This window comes from Penicillium angulare (assembly GCF_028827245.1).
Source record: "Penicillium angulare strain IBT 27051 chromosome Unknown utg000004l_segment0_segment0, whole genome shotgun sequence".
In the NCBI taxonomy this organism is placed as follows: domain Eukaryota; kingdom Fungi; phylum Ascomycota; class Eurotiomycetes; order Eurotiales; family Aspergillaceae; genus Penicillium; species Penicillium angulare.
The window spans coordinates 7,158,921-7,175,935 of NW_026623163.1; the positions used below are offsets into that span (position 1 = coordinate 7,158,921).

Consider the following 17,015-nt stretch of genomic DNA (forward strand, 5'->3'; position numbering starts at 1 on the left):
TATTTCGGGCAAGAGGTCACGCAGCACAATGCTTGCCCGGGTTTTTTTCCATGTAAGACATGACATCTCGAGGCTCGCCGGCTGTCAGTAGTTAAAATCAAGGTGCCGTTTGAGAAACTTAAAGGCTGCAGGTGTTTCAAATAGATACGCGGAGGTCGGAAACCTAAAAAAAAAAGGAATTCTGCAGCCTGACGATAGTAAACAAAGTCTGTTCCAGGTACAAAATAAACGATGCGCCATTTATTGTATGCAGAAAGGGCATCGCACATAGTATGACATTTCCCCTCACGTCCTTGCACTGAGCTCAGAAGCCTGCAGTATTTTAAAACAGTGGATATTCTACGATTACTATTAGCAGTGTTTCAAGCGCATACTATTCAGGGATAAACTTTCAACCTTCGACTCTCTCCATCAGGGTGTCTTCGTCCACACAAAACGTTAGGCGAAACCGTCCTGGTACTGAAGCATGACTTCTCCAATAATTTCTAGACATAACGGTCCTTTCCGGATTCAGACGCTGGGAAAGGTATTTTTAGCAGCCCATCCATTAGCAAACGAGCGGGCGTTTTTGTGCAAGGCGGAGGAACTTTTAGACGAACTCTTGATTATCAAGGAGTCGTGCTGCCAGCTCCTAGAGAACTGAGAGCGCGAGGAAAATCGACTAAAATTACGCAGTCCGATTCTTACATCGATTTTTATCATGAAAAACTTTGATAATGGAGATTATTGTATGACACTCTCCGAATGGCTCGTTTCGCTCTGGGAAATGCCAGGGTTTGAGATAATAATGAAATTGTTTTATTCTTAGTATTTCTGACCATTTAAACTAATAATTCCTTATTGTCGTGATCTGCGTGAGGAACACCCCGAACATAGTAAATCCATGTCACAAGTCATATCGAACTTCTGCTCCCCTCAGACCCTAGGAAAGATATCAAATACAGCCCAGTCTATAATCAGTCGATACTCAGTCATCATTTTCCTCAATGGAGTACAGTTCTAATTCCGCGATCATGGTATGAGCAGGAATCGTGACGCATATTGGGAAGCCGCCGTAGTCTGGGTCCTCGTTTGGCATCATAGCATAAATTCCGCTACGGGTCTCATCACCGTTTAGCGTGCGCAATGTGCGCAGCTCTCCTGTCTCCTTATTTGCCACAATCTTCTCCTTGAATCGTAGAAATCCCGTGAAGCTGCTGGATGGCGATAACGAGCGCGCGCGCACCTGGAATCCCCAGCCAATCAACAGGAATCTAGGTCCGCCAAGATGTATAACCATACCCGCGCCAGGTCCAGCCTTGCCAAAGACGAAACAGCGTTCAATGGTAACCTCATATCCGCCCCAGTGTTTAATCACGGGCTTGGAGGGATCACTGCCATCATCGGCGAGTTCGTCAAAATAGAATCCAACAGAAGAGTCTGGGCGGGTCTGAGCATCGAGGACAAGCTGGGAAACGGAGTTCAGCAGACCATAGTGTCTGGTGAATGGATTTGTTGAAGGCTCTAATGTATCAATGCCAAAGGGCGATACCCCAATAGCCTGATAGGAACCATATGCAATCCATATGCGTCGAGCACCATACTCATCCCGGCGTTGCTCGGGGATGAATAGTGGTTGGTTGCGGTGGCGGTATTTATGGCACGAGCTGGAGTAATCATTCAGGTAGACATCTGGTGCGATGAAGTCCAGATTTGGAGCAAATTTCTGCCAGATATCAAGAACAGTGCCTGTACCACCACCCGAGGGGTAGTCACCTGGGTCACCGCCGCCCCCAACAATAACGGGGAAATCGTTATCGCCATCTTCGCCGACGTAGTTTTGCCAAACGTTTGTATAAAGTGGAATGGGGTATTCCTTCCGACCTGCAGCAACCTTATTTAGGTACTGCGCATAATGGTACGCCATGAAGAGCTCATCCGTACGTGAGCCTTTGCCGAAGACTTGCGTCCAAGTGCCGTTAGGGTTGGACTGGGCCTTGAAAAACTCCAAGTTTCTTCGTAGATCGACGTGGAGGTTATCCCAATCATGTGCTAGGAATTGTAGCAGATCTTCTGGGACGGGCGAATTGAAACGTTCCTCTGATGCAGTAGAGCCGTCACGAGAATCGCCTAAGAGGCCCGTCTCATTCTCGACTTGGATCATCACGACGGTAGAATGTTCGCCATCGACCTCTTTGATGTGTCTGAGCAGAGTAGAGAATGCCTTTGCATCGGCATTGAGTGCTTCTTCATGGAAGATTGACAGGACGTCGCCTGTTTGTAGAACCCCGCCGGATTTTCGTAAATTTGCGCGAGGGAAGCGGCGGGTGTTTGTCTTAACCCACGGGGGGACGTATGTTGATATGCCTAATAGAAATCTAATCAGTATTAGGTCCGTCAAAAACCAGATCGAAATGCACATCAGGACATACCGTTCTTGAAAGAGCCAAACCATAAGAGTACTAAGTGTAACCCATGCTTTCGTGCATCTAGGATGACCTGATCCAGCTGTGTGAAATCAAATTGATTTTCCACTGGCTCAATGTCCTCCCAAGTAACACACCCGAGAACAGTGTTGATGTTTGTATCAACCAGTTTCTGCCAGATAGGTCGCATGAACTCTGCAGAAGTCATAGAAGAGTTCTGCAGCTCTGCAGCTAGAGAAAGAAAAGGTCGTCCATTGACAACAAGCTGTTTTGTGTTTCCCGCTTGTCGGAGATGCGGGATCTTAGGGGAGATAGTCATGGTCACTGGAGTTTTCTGAGAGTAGAAAATAAAAAGAGAGAACAAGATGTACTGACCCAGGAGAACCCCTTCTACAGGCTATTTCTTATAGCTTCCACTGAACCATTACCCCTCATCAAACCCCACCGCAGAAATGCAGATAGTGGTCCAATCTGAAATGTTTCATGATATCAACGAGGCCCAAGAGCTCCGACGATAGATGTATATGCGGGCTTGACAGTCCATGATTGGCTTATACTGCGCGCAAAAACCCCGGCACGAATTTCACGTCATTCAAAGAGTTCAAATGTTGCGTGCCTAGATTGCGGGGTGCGGGTTTGCACGATCACTATTGGCTGATATCCCGCAGGTCAGGCTGGGAGCCTCCCCCACACAAAAGCTAACCTGTTATAGCAGAATCCCGGGGAAGAACAAGCTACCATGGATGATTTAAAGCCGGATGGGGAGACTTTCATCTTTGTTCATGTTAAATGTATAAATATTCGGTGGGAAGCCCTTGGAATGGGCATTTCCTCTGTATCTTTTTGTCAGTGACTGAGCACCTGGGGTTTCTAACTTTACATGTTCTAAAATATGAAAGAGCAGTCAGGCTTTGAGATGAGTAAGGGCTCTGCGACGCATGCGGAGTTCTCTTCGGTGGGCAATCATGTATCTGTGCAGATCCCCGAGGTCACTTGGTGGAGACATCCTGGATTGCGGAGCTTGTACATCATGATGCCTATTCTCTTTCTTGGTATGACCCTGGTTGAAGTATCCGAATTTTGAATGGTTTACTAAGAATACCAGGGTCTTCAACAAACGGTTATGACGGGTCCCTACTCAACGGATTGCAGACCATGACACCGTGGCAGGAGTGTAAGTGCAAGCCAAATTTCGTGCATAGAAATGCTAACGCCCGATAAGACTTTGGAAACCCTAGTGGTTCGACGTTAGGTCTCTACACTGCTATTCAGAATATAGGCGGAGTGTGCTCGCTCTTATTTTGTAAGGCATATACATGATCTTTCAAGGGCTGATGAAAGGCTAATTATCTATTAGCATCTTACGTCGCCGATTACTTTGGGCGAAAACGAGGTGTTGCCATCGGTTTGACAGTTCTTTTCGTGGGAACAATAATTCAAGTCGTCCCATCCGTGAATTCCGGCATGTTCCTTGCAGGCAGATTCCTCGTGGGCCTTGGGTATGTTCTCTTTTCTATCCAATCTGTTCCCAGACTGACTTTCCAAGATCAAACGTGAGCCAGGGATCTGCGCCCTTACTTATCACCGAGCTGGCACACCCTCAGCATCGAGGAAAGTTGACAACTATGTACAACACACTATGGTATGTTGGGGCAATTGTCGCAGCATGGACTGTCTTCGGGACAATAAAATACACCTCGGAGGCTTCATGGAGGATCCCAGTAGCCATGCAAGCAGCGATGCCTCTCATCCAGTTTATCGGGATATGGTTTGTGCCAGAAAGCCCGCGCTGGCTCTGCGCTCAGAATCGCTCGGAAGAGGCACTTGAGATCTTGGTGAAAGTAAGTTAATCCATTTGCGACTCCAGCAATATTACTGACCAGAAATATCAGTACCATGCAAGCGGTGATAGAAATGACCCATTCTGTGCATTTGAGTATCATGAAATTCAAGAGACTATCCTAATGGAAAAGGAAAACTCCAAAAACGGATGGCCTGTTCTAGTTCAGACCCCGGGTAATCGCAAGCGACTCTTGCTTATCGTTCTCGTCTCGTTCTTTTCGCAGTGCTCAGGCAATGGCTTGGTATCATATTATCTTCACGATATACTCAGCTCTGTTGGAATCGAGTCTTCTTATGACCAGTCCATGATCAACGGGGGTTTGACCATCTGGTGTTTCTTGGTTGCTATCTGCTGTTCATCATTCCTTGTTGACGTACTTGGTCGTCGGAAGTTATTCATGATCGCCGCAGTGGGTATGCTTATAAGTTTTAGCATATGGACAGGGTAAGTTATCTTCCAAAGACCTCCAGTGAGCCCTTTCTAACAGGCTTCAAGATGCTCTGCAGTATATGCCAAGACCGGTAACTCTGGCGCAGGAAGTGCAGTCATTGCAATGATATTCCTCTTCTATGGGGTAGCCGGCTTCGCATGGCCCGGCCTGACTGTTGCGTACCCTGCTGAAATTCTCCCATTTAGTATTCGCGCCAAAGGTCTCGCGGTCACTATGGCAGTCACTGCTTTGTCGTCTGTATTCAACCAATACGTGAACCCCGTGGGTCTTGAACATCTGCAGTGGCGCTTCTATTTTGTTTATATCGCCATCCTTGTGGTCGAGTGCTTTTGTGTATGGTTTCTCTTCGTGGAGACAAAAGGTCCCACGCTGGAGGAAATCGCGGCACTTTTCGATGGAGACAATGCGAATGTCGCTGGAAATGAGCGTTTGGCTCATAACACAGAGACAAAATCTGTGGAACCCTAGTGGCAGCTGAGATGTTTTATTTGAGTTGTTGCAGTACTGCTGGGTGAAGCATCGATAGTGCGTCATTCGCGACTTTTCGTCGCTCTGCAAGATCTGGATTTGTGTCGTACATCTCATCATCGATAGGCAATGCATGTTGAAGAAGAAATTTAATAATCCATCTATCCACAGCATATGTTCTGTCCATCGACCGCATACACACTTTTTGAAATGTAAATAAACGATCAACCTGTTCAATATTTAGTTCATTATCTGCAATGAATCGTTCTTCGTCATACCATGGACTCGGCACCTGGCCAGTATTGTTTTAACTTCAACAGGACTTCAAAGTTAGAATAAAGTCGCTCTCTTGCATCGGACAATTCATCGTCCTCCCCAAATAAAAGGGTATGCAGTAGAACAGATGAAGATACCACCGTCATGTGAGTCACAATCAAGTAAACAGCCTCACAATGAGGGGTATTATGTGAAGTTCGAAGGAGATCACTGAAAAATGCCGCATGCCTTTTGCAGCGAGCGACATATGTAGATCGGCCTGGGATTTGGCTAAGCTGTGTGTCAAGATATGGAAAATAAAGCAGCGTAGAGTAGTGATGATATCCTAGATGAAGCGCCACGAAGATACTTCCAAGGCCAGCAGATATGTGCTCTTTCAATGTTCGGGGAGAGAAGTGCTGATCAAGTGGCAGCTGTCGATCAAAGTCCTCAAATCGCTGGACTAGTCCTTGGGTCACTGGCTCTATGTCGTGCTCTTCCATAGCTCCATCTGCCAAGGCTTCATGAAAATCCTGAATTGGGCCAAATACTTGAGCGAGCCTAATCATGTGTCCCCAGAGGCTTGGTCGAGATATTGATCTAGCATCAACTGTTTCTCCCTTTTTCAACCGCCAAAATTGTGCTTCGTGCATGGGAAATATATCGGATTTATCTTGAAGCTGCCTGGGCAAGTTGAGCCCAGCGGAAGACCACCGATCTATCATATATAATGACCACCAAGTGCGTATGGTCATTTCTCGTGTCATACTATCGTCCGAGTCACGAATTAAAGGGAAATCATGAATCTGAGCCATGCGAGAAGCAATACCTGGCTCTGTCAGTTAAGCTCAATTTTCGGATGCTATGTGCTTCTCACCATAATATAAAGCTTCTGCATCAGTCTCTCCTTCTCCGCCGCACAAGTTGCCCACAAGGATGCTGGCGTGGATGTTATCGAGAGATATACAGTCAATGACCGACTTAAGAAGAGTTCTCGCAGCAGAAAATAAAGGCCTCGTCTGTTGCTGTATCTCGTCTTTTTCTGAAAAGCTATTCGGATCCGTGGTCAATATATATTTTTTGAGGTGTCTGAACGAGCGCGTAAATTTTGGTACTCACCGAGCCGCCAGTGCCATTACGCTATAAAGAACAGGCAATGCAACTGTCTTATCACGTACCCGCTTCCTAAAAATATCCGGATGAAACAGAGTATGCGGTTTGTCATGGATAAAGCGAAAGTAGAGATCTACTAGGTGATCACGAGTGTCCTCTTTTAAACTTTTCAGTATCGTGTCATCCGTAAATCCATGAGTTAATGTAGGGGGTGATGTTGCTGCGGAAATCCTGCGTATATTTGAAGACGAGTTTGACAACGAGCAATGTTTGTTCTGTTTTAGGCATAATTCACATGAAGTGCCTTGTTCCACAACGCACTTCCGTCTTCCAGTTCTGCACTGCACACAAGACTTGGCCACCTTCATAATGCGATTGGGAGTCTCTGTTTTGGAGATTGTGCCTTTTTCGAGTCGAATGGAGTTCAGAAGTGGTATATATGAGGAGGTTGGAGGGGAAGGGTGTCTCCCAACATGATCCCCGTTTGATGGTCACGTGGTGACATGCTGATAGTATATAGTAGATCGGCTTTTCATGGTTGTAAAAAAATATCTATAACTTCTGGGTAGCCGTGTACGGGGTCTTCAAAAACTTCTCTCTGCGATGATCCTTAGTTGAAATACAGTACAGACCACAATTGGAGCTTTCTATATTCTTCCCATCTCAGATTCTCTAAATTGGGCCGCAAATATGTGGTCAAGATGCCGAACACATGCATGAAGCGATTTAATGTCTAGCAATGGAAGAGAAAGACGAACTTGGATGATCCTGAGTTTTTAATATTTGTTATTAATGATCGGTATAGCTGAATTCCGGCGTAAAGCAAGGGAGATTCTGGCTTTGGAAAGTTGGAGCTTTTCAAAGGGTGAAAGAGCTTATAGCAACGCCCAAGAAAATAGCAAGAAGGGAATATAAAAATATGAAAATTCCATTGCAAATCATTTATCGAATGAAATGTACCCATGAAGCGAATAACTTTGCTGATATACATCTTCCCAAATCACCCCATACGCCGAAGCGCCTCACGGCTGAATCAGAGTAAAAGAAGCGCAGTGTAGGAGAAGAAATCGATATGGAACAGGACCGGTTTTTCACTGATTCTGTATATTATCAAGGCATGGATGGAGGACGCGGAATTTTTTGCAGGTGTTCTATGCTCTTTGAAGCTATCTTTGCTATTAGCTCTTGAAAGACCTACGAAAAGTAGATACAGTTATCATATGCCGTTTCAAAGTTGACTGATAACAGCCTCAAAAAACGGAGGGGTAGAGGCCATTCCAAATGTGGCAACTAAAGCCTGTCTCGCTATTAAAAGGGCTCCGTTCAGCCTATAAGATGCAAGTTAGTGTAGTATGACAGACAATACTGTCCATCACTATCGAACGCGATGTACGAGATACGCTCGCCCCAAGTATGTACACAGACCTTGTCTATCTCGTGCATTATAGGTCTGAAATACAGGAGCTTGGTATGATTACCAGGGTCTTCCCGTGTCCCCCTCGCACTCGACGGCCCCGGAGGAAAGGGGGCTGTTCGACTGGCCACATCAATCTGCATAGAGTACTTCATATTCTATGCTCATTTAGGTATCACCAAGCAAATCAGAGATTATTCGCCGAACCATAATGCCGGAACAACATTGAAAATGAAGAGATAGGATATATGAATGTTGGAAAAATCCCAAGTAAAGCGGGATCGTGTCCAGAGGTCGGCGGGTGGGGGGAAAGCAACCCCTAGAAAACCGCCACCTCAGGTAAACATAAATCAGGGCGGGAAGTAATGCAGACACCCTGGAGAAATAGCGGAAAGCCTCGATCATGGACTGAAATGCCAATTTCCCGTGCGGCCCGCTATGATTTCGGGCTGACTGCCAGAATTGATATCGGCGTGCCGTATATCAATCGGAGGACGCATGTGAAATCGATAGCCTGAGATGGATTTGTTATATCTATGTAAACTGTGCACGCACGCCATTCCCATGTGAAATTGTTGTTCACTTTGACAGCATCTCGTAGATCTGACCTGCATACTGAGAAGAGGCAATCGGGTCGGATGAGTCGGAAAGGACTCCCTGGGTCGATGAACGCTCAGGCCTCTCAGGCCAGAAGACTCGAAGAAGACTTTATGGGGCATTGGTACAAAGTACTGTATGAATAATACACACGGTAGAAAGTACGTTTCATAGGAAATAAGATCTACAATTACAATTATTGCCTCTCGCCCAAACATGGGAGTTCTTGGCTTTCAAATCATGGCAGGTGCTTCATAAGCATTGTACTATCGATAGTGAGCCCTATTTTCTTTGAATCTCAATTCATTTAGTCATTTGAGAGCCCAAAATTCTTCAAAGATGGGATTTTAGTCGCGCTATTTGATTTTTGTGTTTATTGTTATTGATTATTTGCCGACTGTCGACGTAGAGTACCATACAACCTAGTTTACTCCGTGCCCTGCCCAGATGAATAATAATGGCGTGAGCCAAGGCCACGACCAGTCCATGGAACCAGCCCATCAAGTACGAGAGATCAACCTCGAATACAGGAAAGTTCCTTCTTCAGCTCGATTACCTGCGGAAGGATTGATGGGTTCGTTCCTGACCAAAGATGAGGGAGGCTATCATGTCTCCCAACCCACGGAAATAAGCAGATGGGTGGGGTCCACACCGATCAGATCGGGAATGCGCGAGGAATTCCGGATCTCTTGTTGGGAGAGAACCAAACCAAAGCTGTTGAGTAGCCAAACTCTATCTAGTAAGCGTGTTTTGATTCGTCTGAGCTTCATACCCATTTTACTGTAGCATTGTTGTTTGTAAACAATCGGAAAATCCTGGGTCCTCAGGGTCTCCCGTTGAGATTATGATAGTCGGTCTAGTGTGGCCGGGGAATCTCCGGATTGCCACCGGGTGTCATGGACGATGGGTCATCTGTACTTACTCCATAGGTGTAGCGTCTAGATGTCTCTCAACGCTGATCGCCATCGGATATAACCGGTAAAGAACGTGGATTGAAAATTCTACTGCAAGCGAATGTTGACTATTGAAAAGGTTGCACGTCTATGGACTGCGAAGGATTGTTTTGACGTTTGTTGTGCAACGTGGGCTTCTGTCAACACTATTGAGGGGCGTTCAATACGAGGTGGGTGGAGGGTGAGAAGTTTCTTTTATTTTTTCCAGCTTTCCCTTTGGTCCGATGATGCAGGTGGCACACTCTATCGATCGTGGGTAAAGATATGTGCCGGTGGCTTGCTTAGCTTATTTTACAGGGACAAGAACTCAAATCGCTTTTCGGAATTTATTTCGATTTTCAGGGTTTTTTTGGACCTGCTTATCTCCGGCAAGCGCCAATGAGATCCCTTTCCGGGTCATCAGGGGCATTCTGCGCTGACCAGAAGGAAAGAAGAGTGCAGTCCGGAGAAAATTATGATTGGGGGCGGGGATTCACCCTGAGTTTTCTCTGTAGGCCTCCAGGGTCTAAGCCCCAAGCAGGTTGATGATCCTCTAGCAGCCCCATAAGTGGGGGCTTCTTCGGGTTCCTGAGTTGCCTTATTGGCACGGGCAAGAATTTCCCCCTTAAATTTGGTTTGGGCGGTAACTTTATAAAGAGGAGCTCGGCATTTGTTTGGTGAGCGGTGCAGACGGACCCCATATTTCATTTTATAGGAGTTTCCTTTCTAGTTATTTGGATTTAACAGTGAAGTGATGCAAAGAAAGGGGGGGTTGTCTTCGCTCCAAGACACGCGCTCATACTAAGTACAATTGTGACATTGGGTTATGCTCAGGCTCCACTTTGATTCAGATTTATCCATGACTCGAATTTGAGTCTACCCATAGTTAATAAGTAGTTTATCTGGATATCCGGGTGCGCGGCGCAGCGCACGTCAGGAGAGTTTTGGCCCAAGCTCAGGATCTACAGCATTATTGACGCTAGCTCGGAGGTATTCGGTACCCACCTGGCCCATATAAGCTTACACTACAGCCAGCCACGGCACGCACAAAGAACCATATGGCCCATCTCAGAACTTCTATGCGCAACTCGAAGGGTACCTGCAGATCTCAATTTGCATAAACGCTTTCATTTTGTTGCGGAACTCCGGTGATCTCCGGGTATTAGACAGACTACTAACTCAATCGTGTATTTGTTTTGATGGTATTTTGGTGTTTAGGTTTAGTCGCTTTCCCGTTTGTGATCGATCCTTTGCTTAAGCCTGTAGTATGTTGATAGGGCTGTTACGAAGTAGATTTCACTGATGAAACAACTTTTGCTCTTGACGTATAATAAAAAACGGCTTAGATGCATCACACCCTGGAAATTTGGATAAGGGGCCATTCTTTGATGTCATTGTAAGCGTCAGATGTCTACCTACACCGTACACGTCGACTGTATGGCTATTTCCTAAATCAGGATCCTTGACGAGAACCCACCTGGGGGCTTTCAATCTGGTTTTTCGGATCTAGCAGTCATTTCCCATCCAGTCCATATCCACCTAGGCATTTGATATTAGGTTTTACATACTGGAGAAGGTGGAGGCTCCACCAAGTCCGTATAGAAGCGTCTCATTAAAACATGAGGCGCTGAATCTAGCGTTTGATACCGACCCACCTGTGGATTATATTGGGAGAGACCAGGAGGCGAGAACCCTGAGAAAAGGGCTATCATGATGGATGTATAAATACAGGTTCTGCTGCAGCCAAAGTTAAACTCTTTTCTTTCTTTCTTCTTCATCCCACACCAGTCATTCATTACATACCTAGTCATTCCGACTTCAGTCACTCTTTTAGACCAATAACCCTAATTCCTCATTCACAATGAAGTTCTCCATCACCACCATCATGGCCGCTCTCGCCATCGGCGCCATTGCCGCCCCTATGACCTCCGACCCTCTCTCCGGTCTGGGCTCTCTGTCCGGTCTCACCGGTGTCCTCGGTGAGGTGACTAAGGTCACCCAGCTCAGCCAGCTCACCAAGCTGCAGGGTCTTGACGGCATTGCTGATGTCCTCAAGCTCGGCGACGTCACCAAGGAGCTGAGCCTTAGCAAGCTCCCCGTCGTCTCCAGCCTCGGTGACCTGAAGAAGGTTCTCAACCTTCCCTCCACCGGCTCTGACAGCTCGCCCGCCGTCCAGAACGGCCACCTCGTCCAGAACCTTGGCCCCGAGCTCAACAACGTCCTCACCATCACCGGTACTGACCTCCAGCCTCTGCTTCTCGAGCTGAGCCCCGAGGTTGCTACTCTCGTCTCTTCCCTGGGTCTCGGTGCCCTCGGTGTCCCTCTGGGTGCCGTCGTTGCCTCCGCCAGCTCCCTCGGTGGCCTCGTCACCGGTCTGGGTCCCCATGTCGATGGCCTCGTCACCGTCGTCGGTGCCGATGGTGGTGCTCTCCTCATCTCCCTCTCCCCCGAGGTTGCCGGTCTCGTTTCCGGTCTCGGTCTCCCCCACCGTCGGTGTCCCCGTCGGTACTATCCTCGCTACCACCGGTTCTTCCCTGAAGAAGCGTGGTGAGCTCCTCAAGGACCTCGCCCCCGAGGTTGAGCAGATCCTCACCATCACCGGCCCCAACGCCAAGAACCTCCTCGTCAAGCTCTCTCCCTCCGTTGCCTCCCTGGTTTCCGGCCTCGGCCTCCCCGGTGTTGGTGTCCCCGCTGGCAAGATCGTCAAGACTGCCGGTAACGCTGGTGACCTTCTCAAGGACATTGCCCCTGGTGTCAAGAACCTGATCGTCGTTGTCCACTCCGACACCCAGGCTCTCCTCGTCGAGCTCTCCCCTGAGGTTGCTGAGCTCGTTTCCGGCCTCGGTCTTGCTGCTACTGGTGCCGCTGTTGGCTCCGTTGTTGCCACCGTTGCTGCTAACATCTAAGTTTAGTTGAGTACTTTATTTTTTTGACTCATCTGATCCTAGTTGGGGCTTTGTTTTTACGCAGCTATGGATAGCGTTCTTGGGCGCCTATAAATACCCGCAACATCTTTCTTGTGCATATATTGGGACACACCTGGAAATGGTGTTCACATTCATGAATGTCGAGACGATCTAGTCTCAAACAAATTTTATATTTTTATTTCTCTTCAGTCAATGACATTCAAGTTATTACTTTTAATACTTTTAATGTTTTGAGAGCCACTGTTCTGTACCGAGCAAATCACTTTACTTGACTCTAAAATCCCATCCAATTCGGATGACAATCAAAAATAATTCAAAATAAACCTTCTTTTCATGAATAGTAGTAATATGGCAGTACAATATTCTCTTCGTCAAATACTGGCTGACAGTCTTTCCAAACATCTTCCAAGACTTCCGATGGTTCATACATAATCCCAATTTGCTTAGCTTGGACGGAGACGAAATAAAATCGGATTGTGCCCCCGCGCTTGTGTTTCCCTAGCGAGTTTAATCTCAAATCTCACCACATTCTATTTTCTTTAAAAATTACCAAGCCCGAGAGCAACCTGTGTCAGTCGCGGTGCAGCCGGCCTAACAGCGTGTCATACTATATGATAACGGTCTTGGGCATGTCTGGCAGACGCCAGACATAGTGGTCTTTTGGCCAAACGTCTTAACCATATGACCCAAGGGTAGTTCTCACACCTGCTACAACTTCCCCAGGCTTGAAATATCACAGTATTTAATATACAAAGCCTGTATCGCCCTAGACACCTTCAAGTTACAATATACATATCCAAGTCTACTATTACCCATCACTCACCTACACAGTTCCAGCTAACGTCGAAACCAAACCTTCCCTCCCTTTCAATTCACGGTTCCTCGAATACCTGCCTTCTGATACCTACTCTCTGGCCTTACATTCTCATTGAAACCAACTACGCCAGCCGCCTACCTTCCAAAGTCTCCACGGATGCCTTTTAGCGTAAGACCTATCCCACCCCGAGACGGTTAGCCACAGCAGAGGTATCTATTTATAAAGACATTGTGATATCGAACTACACATCCAGGTCCCGCTTAGTCTCAATGGGGAAGGATTTTATGTTGTGCCGCCTAGCAGATTCGTAGTTACCGGGTGTATGCATTTGGTTTTGTTGGTTCCGGGGTTGTCGCTTGCCCAGGTAGGAAGTGAATCGACTACTACTAAGTTGCTTCCTTGGAAGATTAAGTGCCCAGGTGTGACCTTGGCAACAGGGGATGCCAAAGGCTACCTGGATAGCTTGAACGTGAGTTCTAGCAAATCGACGTATCCCCACATGCTATCTTGTTGGACAGCGGATATGTTACGGATGATTTGAGACCTCACGATCCAGTTGAGCCTTGATGCTTTAGAAAGTCGGAGCCAAGGATACATATAAAATCGCAACAGCGACGGCTGCAAGGAATACTGGCCATGCGACCGAGGCCTACACAGGAAAACAACAGTACCAATTGAGACAACTCTCAGTGGTATATGATCAAATCAAAATATCCCAATGGAAACCAGTTCATTGCATCACATCACATCACATCACATCACGTCACATCAAAACATAACATACATTTATCCTAAATGGTAGGATTGATATTCAGTACCGGCCAGCGGTACCCCAGAAGAAGGATTAAAATAAGCATCCTGATTCGGATTCGCCATATACTCCATCGGCGAGCCATCCCTAAGCAACTTCTCTAACTCCTCCGCCTCACGCTCAAACTCATCAAGCGGGGTCTTGAGATCCCACTTCCTCGCACAATAGCTTAGCAAATCACGCACATACGAGAGACAACGAATCGCACGAGGCCGACAGTTGAATCGGTCTTCTTCAGCTAGTATTGGGGGATCAGGGGTACCAGGTGGTACAGATGGTGGATTTGGAACATTTGGACCGAGAAGGAAGTCGAAATTTTGAGAAAGGACCTCCATCAAGCGACGAGCTACTTGGTGGACTCGTTGGACGTCGAGGAATGAGAGAAAGGGGAGGGCGGTGGGGTTCTCGAGAACTTGGTGGATTTGGCTGATGTAGTCCATTGATCTGTCGAAGAGGAGGGCTTTGTTGTAGTTGCAGAGGGTTGGGTAGCGGTGAGAGGGGGAGAGAACGACTATCATTGTGTAGAGGAGTTCGAGTCTGTAGAGGAGAGAGAAGTGATTGGGTGCGTTTTTGGGACATTCGTGGAACCATTGGCGGGCTCGGTAGCAGAGGGTCCAGATTTGGACGAGGGGTTGTGGGGATGGTCCTCGTGTGCTGTAGTACATGTCTGAGTATGCGAATGATAGTATTTGTCGGATTTTGACGATGTGGAGAGCTGGTGTTGGGCTGCGGAGGAAGATATGACTTTGTTCGCCGGTTGAGGACCCATTTGAACTGCTTCCTGAGGGCATGGCGACATTGACGGACTCGTCAGAAAATGAAAATGTTCTTTGTAAAGCAGCGCTCATTCCTCTAATGAATCTATTAGCGATCTCTTGAACTCCATAAAAAAAAGAAAGAAGGTGGGGATTTATGATTCTCATACCTGTCCAAGCTGTAGAGACAATGAAACACACGACGGCGAATTTCTAGTCGACTCGAGGTTGACATAACCTCTGATGGAGGGTCTTGATGAAGTCCGAGATCCACGGCTACTCTGATGGCCATGCCTACCAGGTACCAACTACGAAAGCGACCTGGATCCACCAGAGCATATTGCGCCAGCAGTAAGATTGCCTGAATACCCGTGATCGATCCCGGGCGAAGCACCTCATCGGCATACGTAAGTGCATCAGCCACTAGGGCCAAAGCCCGTTGGTGGCTTTTATCATTGTTCTGATATGAAATTGAGGCGGAGGAAATCGCAAGGACCATCCGAAGCATCCAGTGATCGAAAGGTTTAGCGAAACGACCCTGAGATTGATAAACCGCATCGACGGCGGTCCAAAAACCAGTCTCGACAAAAAACGGCAATTGCACAAAAATATTATCGAAATAGTGTTGGAGTAAAGGAGTGGCCTCATGTCGTGCGGGGAGTGAGTTGGGGACAGGCGAGGGCGGATAGCCGACAGTCGCGACTGATAAGAGCAAATTGGCGAAACTAGTCTTGGAAGTGATTCCATGAAAGTCTCTTGAGGTAGCGTTTACCGATAAGAAACCAAAGTCTCCGACTAAATCATCAATATCGGAGACTTCTCGTCGGTGAGCCGGACCGGGCGGACCAGCAGACGAAGTCGCGGTAATGGAGACTTCACGGGCGACCCCATCCCCCTCGAGGGATAGGGAACTTTGACGATCACGTAGTTGATTCAATTTCTTTTCGAGTTTCTCACAATATCCTTCTAGGGAGGCGACATAACTTCGTTCTTTGCCCTTGGCGAATTCGTCACTGGCCCCCGAGCAGGAGCTCGCTTTGCCGACCTTTTCACACGCGGAACAGGCGGGGAGCTTCCCGTCACATTTGATTTTGGCAGTGCGGCACCGTGAGCATGCGGCGACTGGCCGACTCACCTTGAGCAGGGGGCTCTCGAGGAAAGTGGTGGCCGTGGGCATGATCAAGTGCAGATGTGTTTTTTTCTTTTTGTTTGAATATGTTGATTCAAGGGTTTGGCTTGAGCAAGAGCCCGAAGGCGCTAATCCGGACCAAATAGGGACTGGGTGCTTTGTGCTTTGTGCTTTGTGCCACACGTCAAGTTTCTTCCCTTTCCCCGCCGGATCGCGTCAGCAACGATAAGTACGAGCTCGGATATTGTGTACACTTGTTTCGTGTCCCTTTCACTTTCGGTGCTTGATCGACAGTGGTGGTCAAGAGCTACAACGAGCCACAATATCGAGGAAGAATGTTAAAAACGAGCTTTAAATCAACACCCGTGGACAGCACAGTTAACGGTTTAAATTGTGGGAATTCAAACGATCATGATCAACAAAGTTCCAAAGAAAAAGAAAATAGGAAAATTCAAGCAGAGAGCATCCCACCAATGCCAGGATCCGAATCCTTGTCAAGAATGATCGTCCGTAGCTACTAGCGTCGTAGGGTTGGCTCTCCACTACGGAGTCCCTAACCTTGGAACCTTGAGTGCGTATACACACTATAGAAGGGAGATCAGGGAAAACAAGGAGAGGATGAAACGGGGATCAAAAACGCCATAGTCTGACACTTACAGCACTTCAGCACTGATGTGTTCCCTCTAAATCCCAAGAAGCGGTGTCATGGGCCACTTGGTTCAAGTCAAACGGTCCTGCAGTGGCCCTAGACTCGTTTTCAGCTGAGCCTCGTTGGAATGGGTGGAGACAATTAAGGGAAGAGGGGGGAAATTAGCTGATTAGTACTGGATTACTGATTATGCGAATACTAGTCATGTACACAGCCAAATACCTATGAATCTGATTTCATTAATTGTTCTAATATATTGGAATTCCTGTATACTGCATATCCACATTCTGTCTTGTTGTACTGATCCTCTTCCTCCCCCCCCCCACTTCTTCTCTTCCTCTTTCTTCTTTTTATCTTCCATCTTGGATTTCTTCCTCCTTTTCCCCTCTCTTCAAGTTCAAAAGATACACGGATCCCTTCCGTCGCTTCCAAACTCCCCTCTCTTGTCG

The 17,015-nt window shown here is 47.2% G+C and overlaps 5 protein-coding genes across 5 annotated transcripts; 2 read left to right on the top strand and 3 right to left on the bottom strand.

Moving 5' to 3' along the window:
* Positions 1-967: 967 nt before the first annotated feature.
* Positions 968-2,724, bottom strand: N7478_006570 (putative beta-galactosidase; the record flags this gene model as incomplete). Its single annotated transcript, XM_056922784.1, has 2 exons — positions 968-2,346; positions 2,412-2,724. 2 exons carry the CDS (start codon positions 2,722-2,724, stop codon positions 968-970), a joined length of 1,692 nt encoding a protein of 563 aa, XP_056780821.1.
* Positions 2,725-3,297: 573 nt separating this feature from the next.
* On the top strand, positions 3,298-5,167 carry N7478_006571 (sugar porter family MFS transporter; the record flags this gene model as incomplete). The annotated part of the gene is made up of 7 exons (XM_056922785.1): positions 3,298-3,457; positions 3,511-3,579; positions 3,628-3,708; positions 3,763-3,904; positions 3,952-4,246; positions 4,298-4,692; positions 4,744-5,167. The coding sequence occupies 7 exons, from the start codon at positions 3,298-3,300 to the stop codon at positions 5,165-5,167; spliced, it is 1,566 nt and encodes a 521-aa protein (XP_056780822.1).
* A 16-nt stretch (positions 5,168-5,183) lies between these two features.
* N7478_006572 (putative C6 transcription factor) lies at positions 5,184-6,075 on the bottom strand (the record flags this gene model as incomplete). Its single annotated transcript, XM_056922786.1, has 2 exons — positions 5,184-5,396; positions 5,446-6,075. The coding sequence occupies 2 exons, from the start codon at positions 6,073-6,075 to the stop codon at positions 5,184-5,186; spliced, it is 843 nt and encodes a 280-aa protein (XP_056780823.1).
* A 5,264-nt stretch (positions 6,076-11,339) lies between these two features.
* On the top strand, positions 11,340-12,384 carry N7478_006573 (uncharacterized protein; the record flags this gene model as incomplete). Its single annotated transcript, XM_056922787.1, has 2 exons — positions 11,340-11,942; positions 12,019-12,384. 2 exons carry the CDS (start codon positions 11,340-11,342, stop codon positions 12,382-12,384), a joined length of 969 nt encoding a protein of 322 aa, XP_056780824.1.
* A 1,624-nt stretch (positions 12,385-14,008) lies between these two features.
* N7478_006574 (Zn(II)2Cys6 transcription factor) lies at positions 14,009-15,965 on the bottom strand (the record flags this gene model as incomplete). Its single annotated transcript, XM_056922788.1, has 2 exons — positions 14,009-14,885; positions 14,959-15,965. The coding sequence occupies 2 exons, from the start codon at positions 15,963-15,965 to the stop codon at positions 14,009-14,011; spliced, it is 1,884 nt and encodes a 627-aa protein (XP_056780825.1).
* Positions 15,966-17,015: the final 1,050 nt, after the last annotated feature.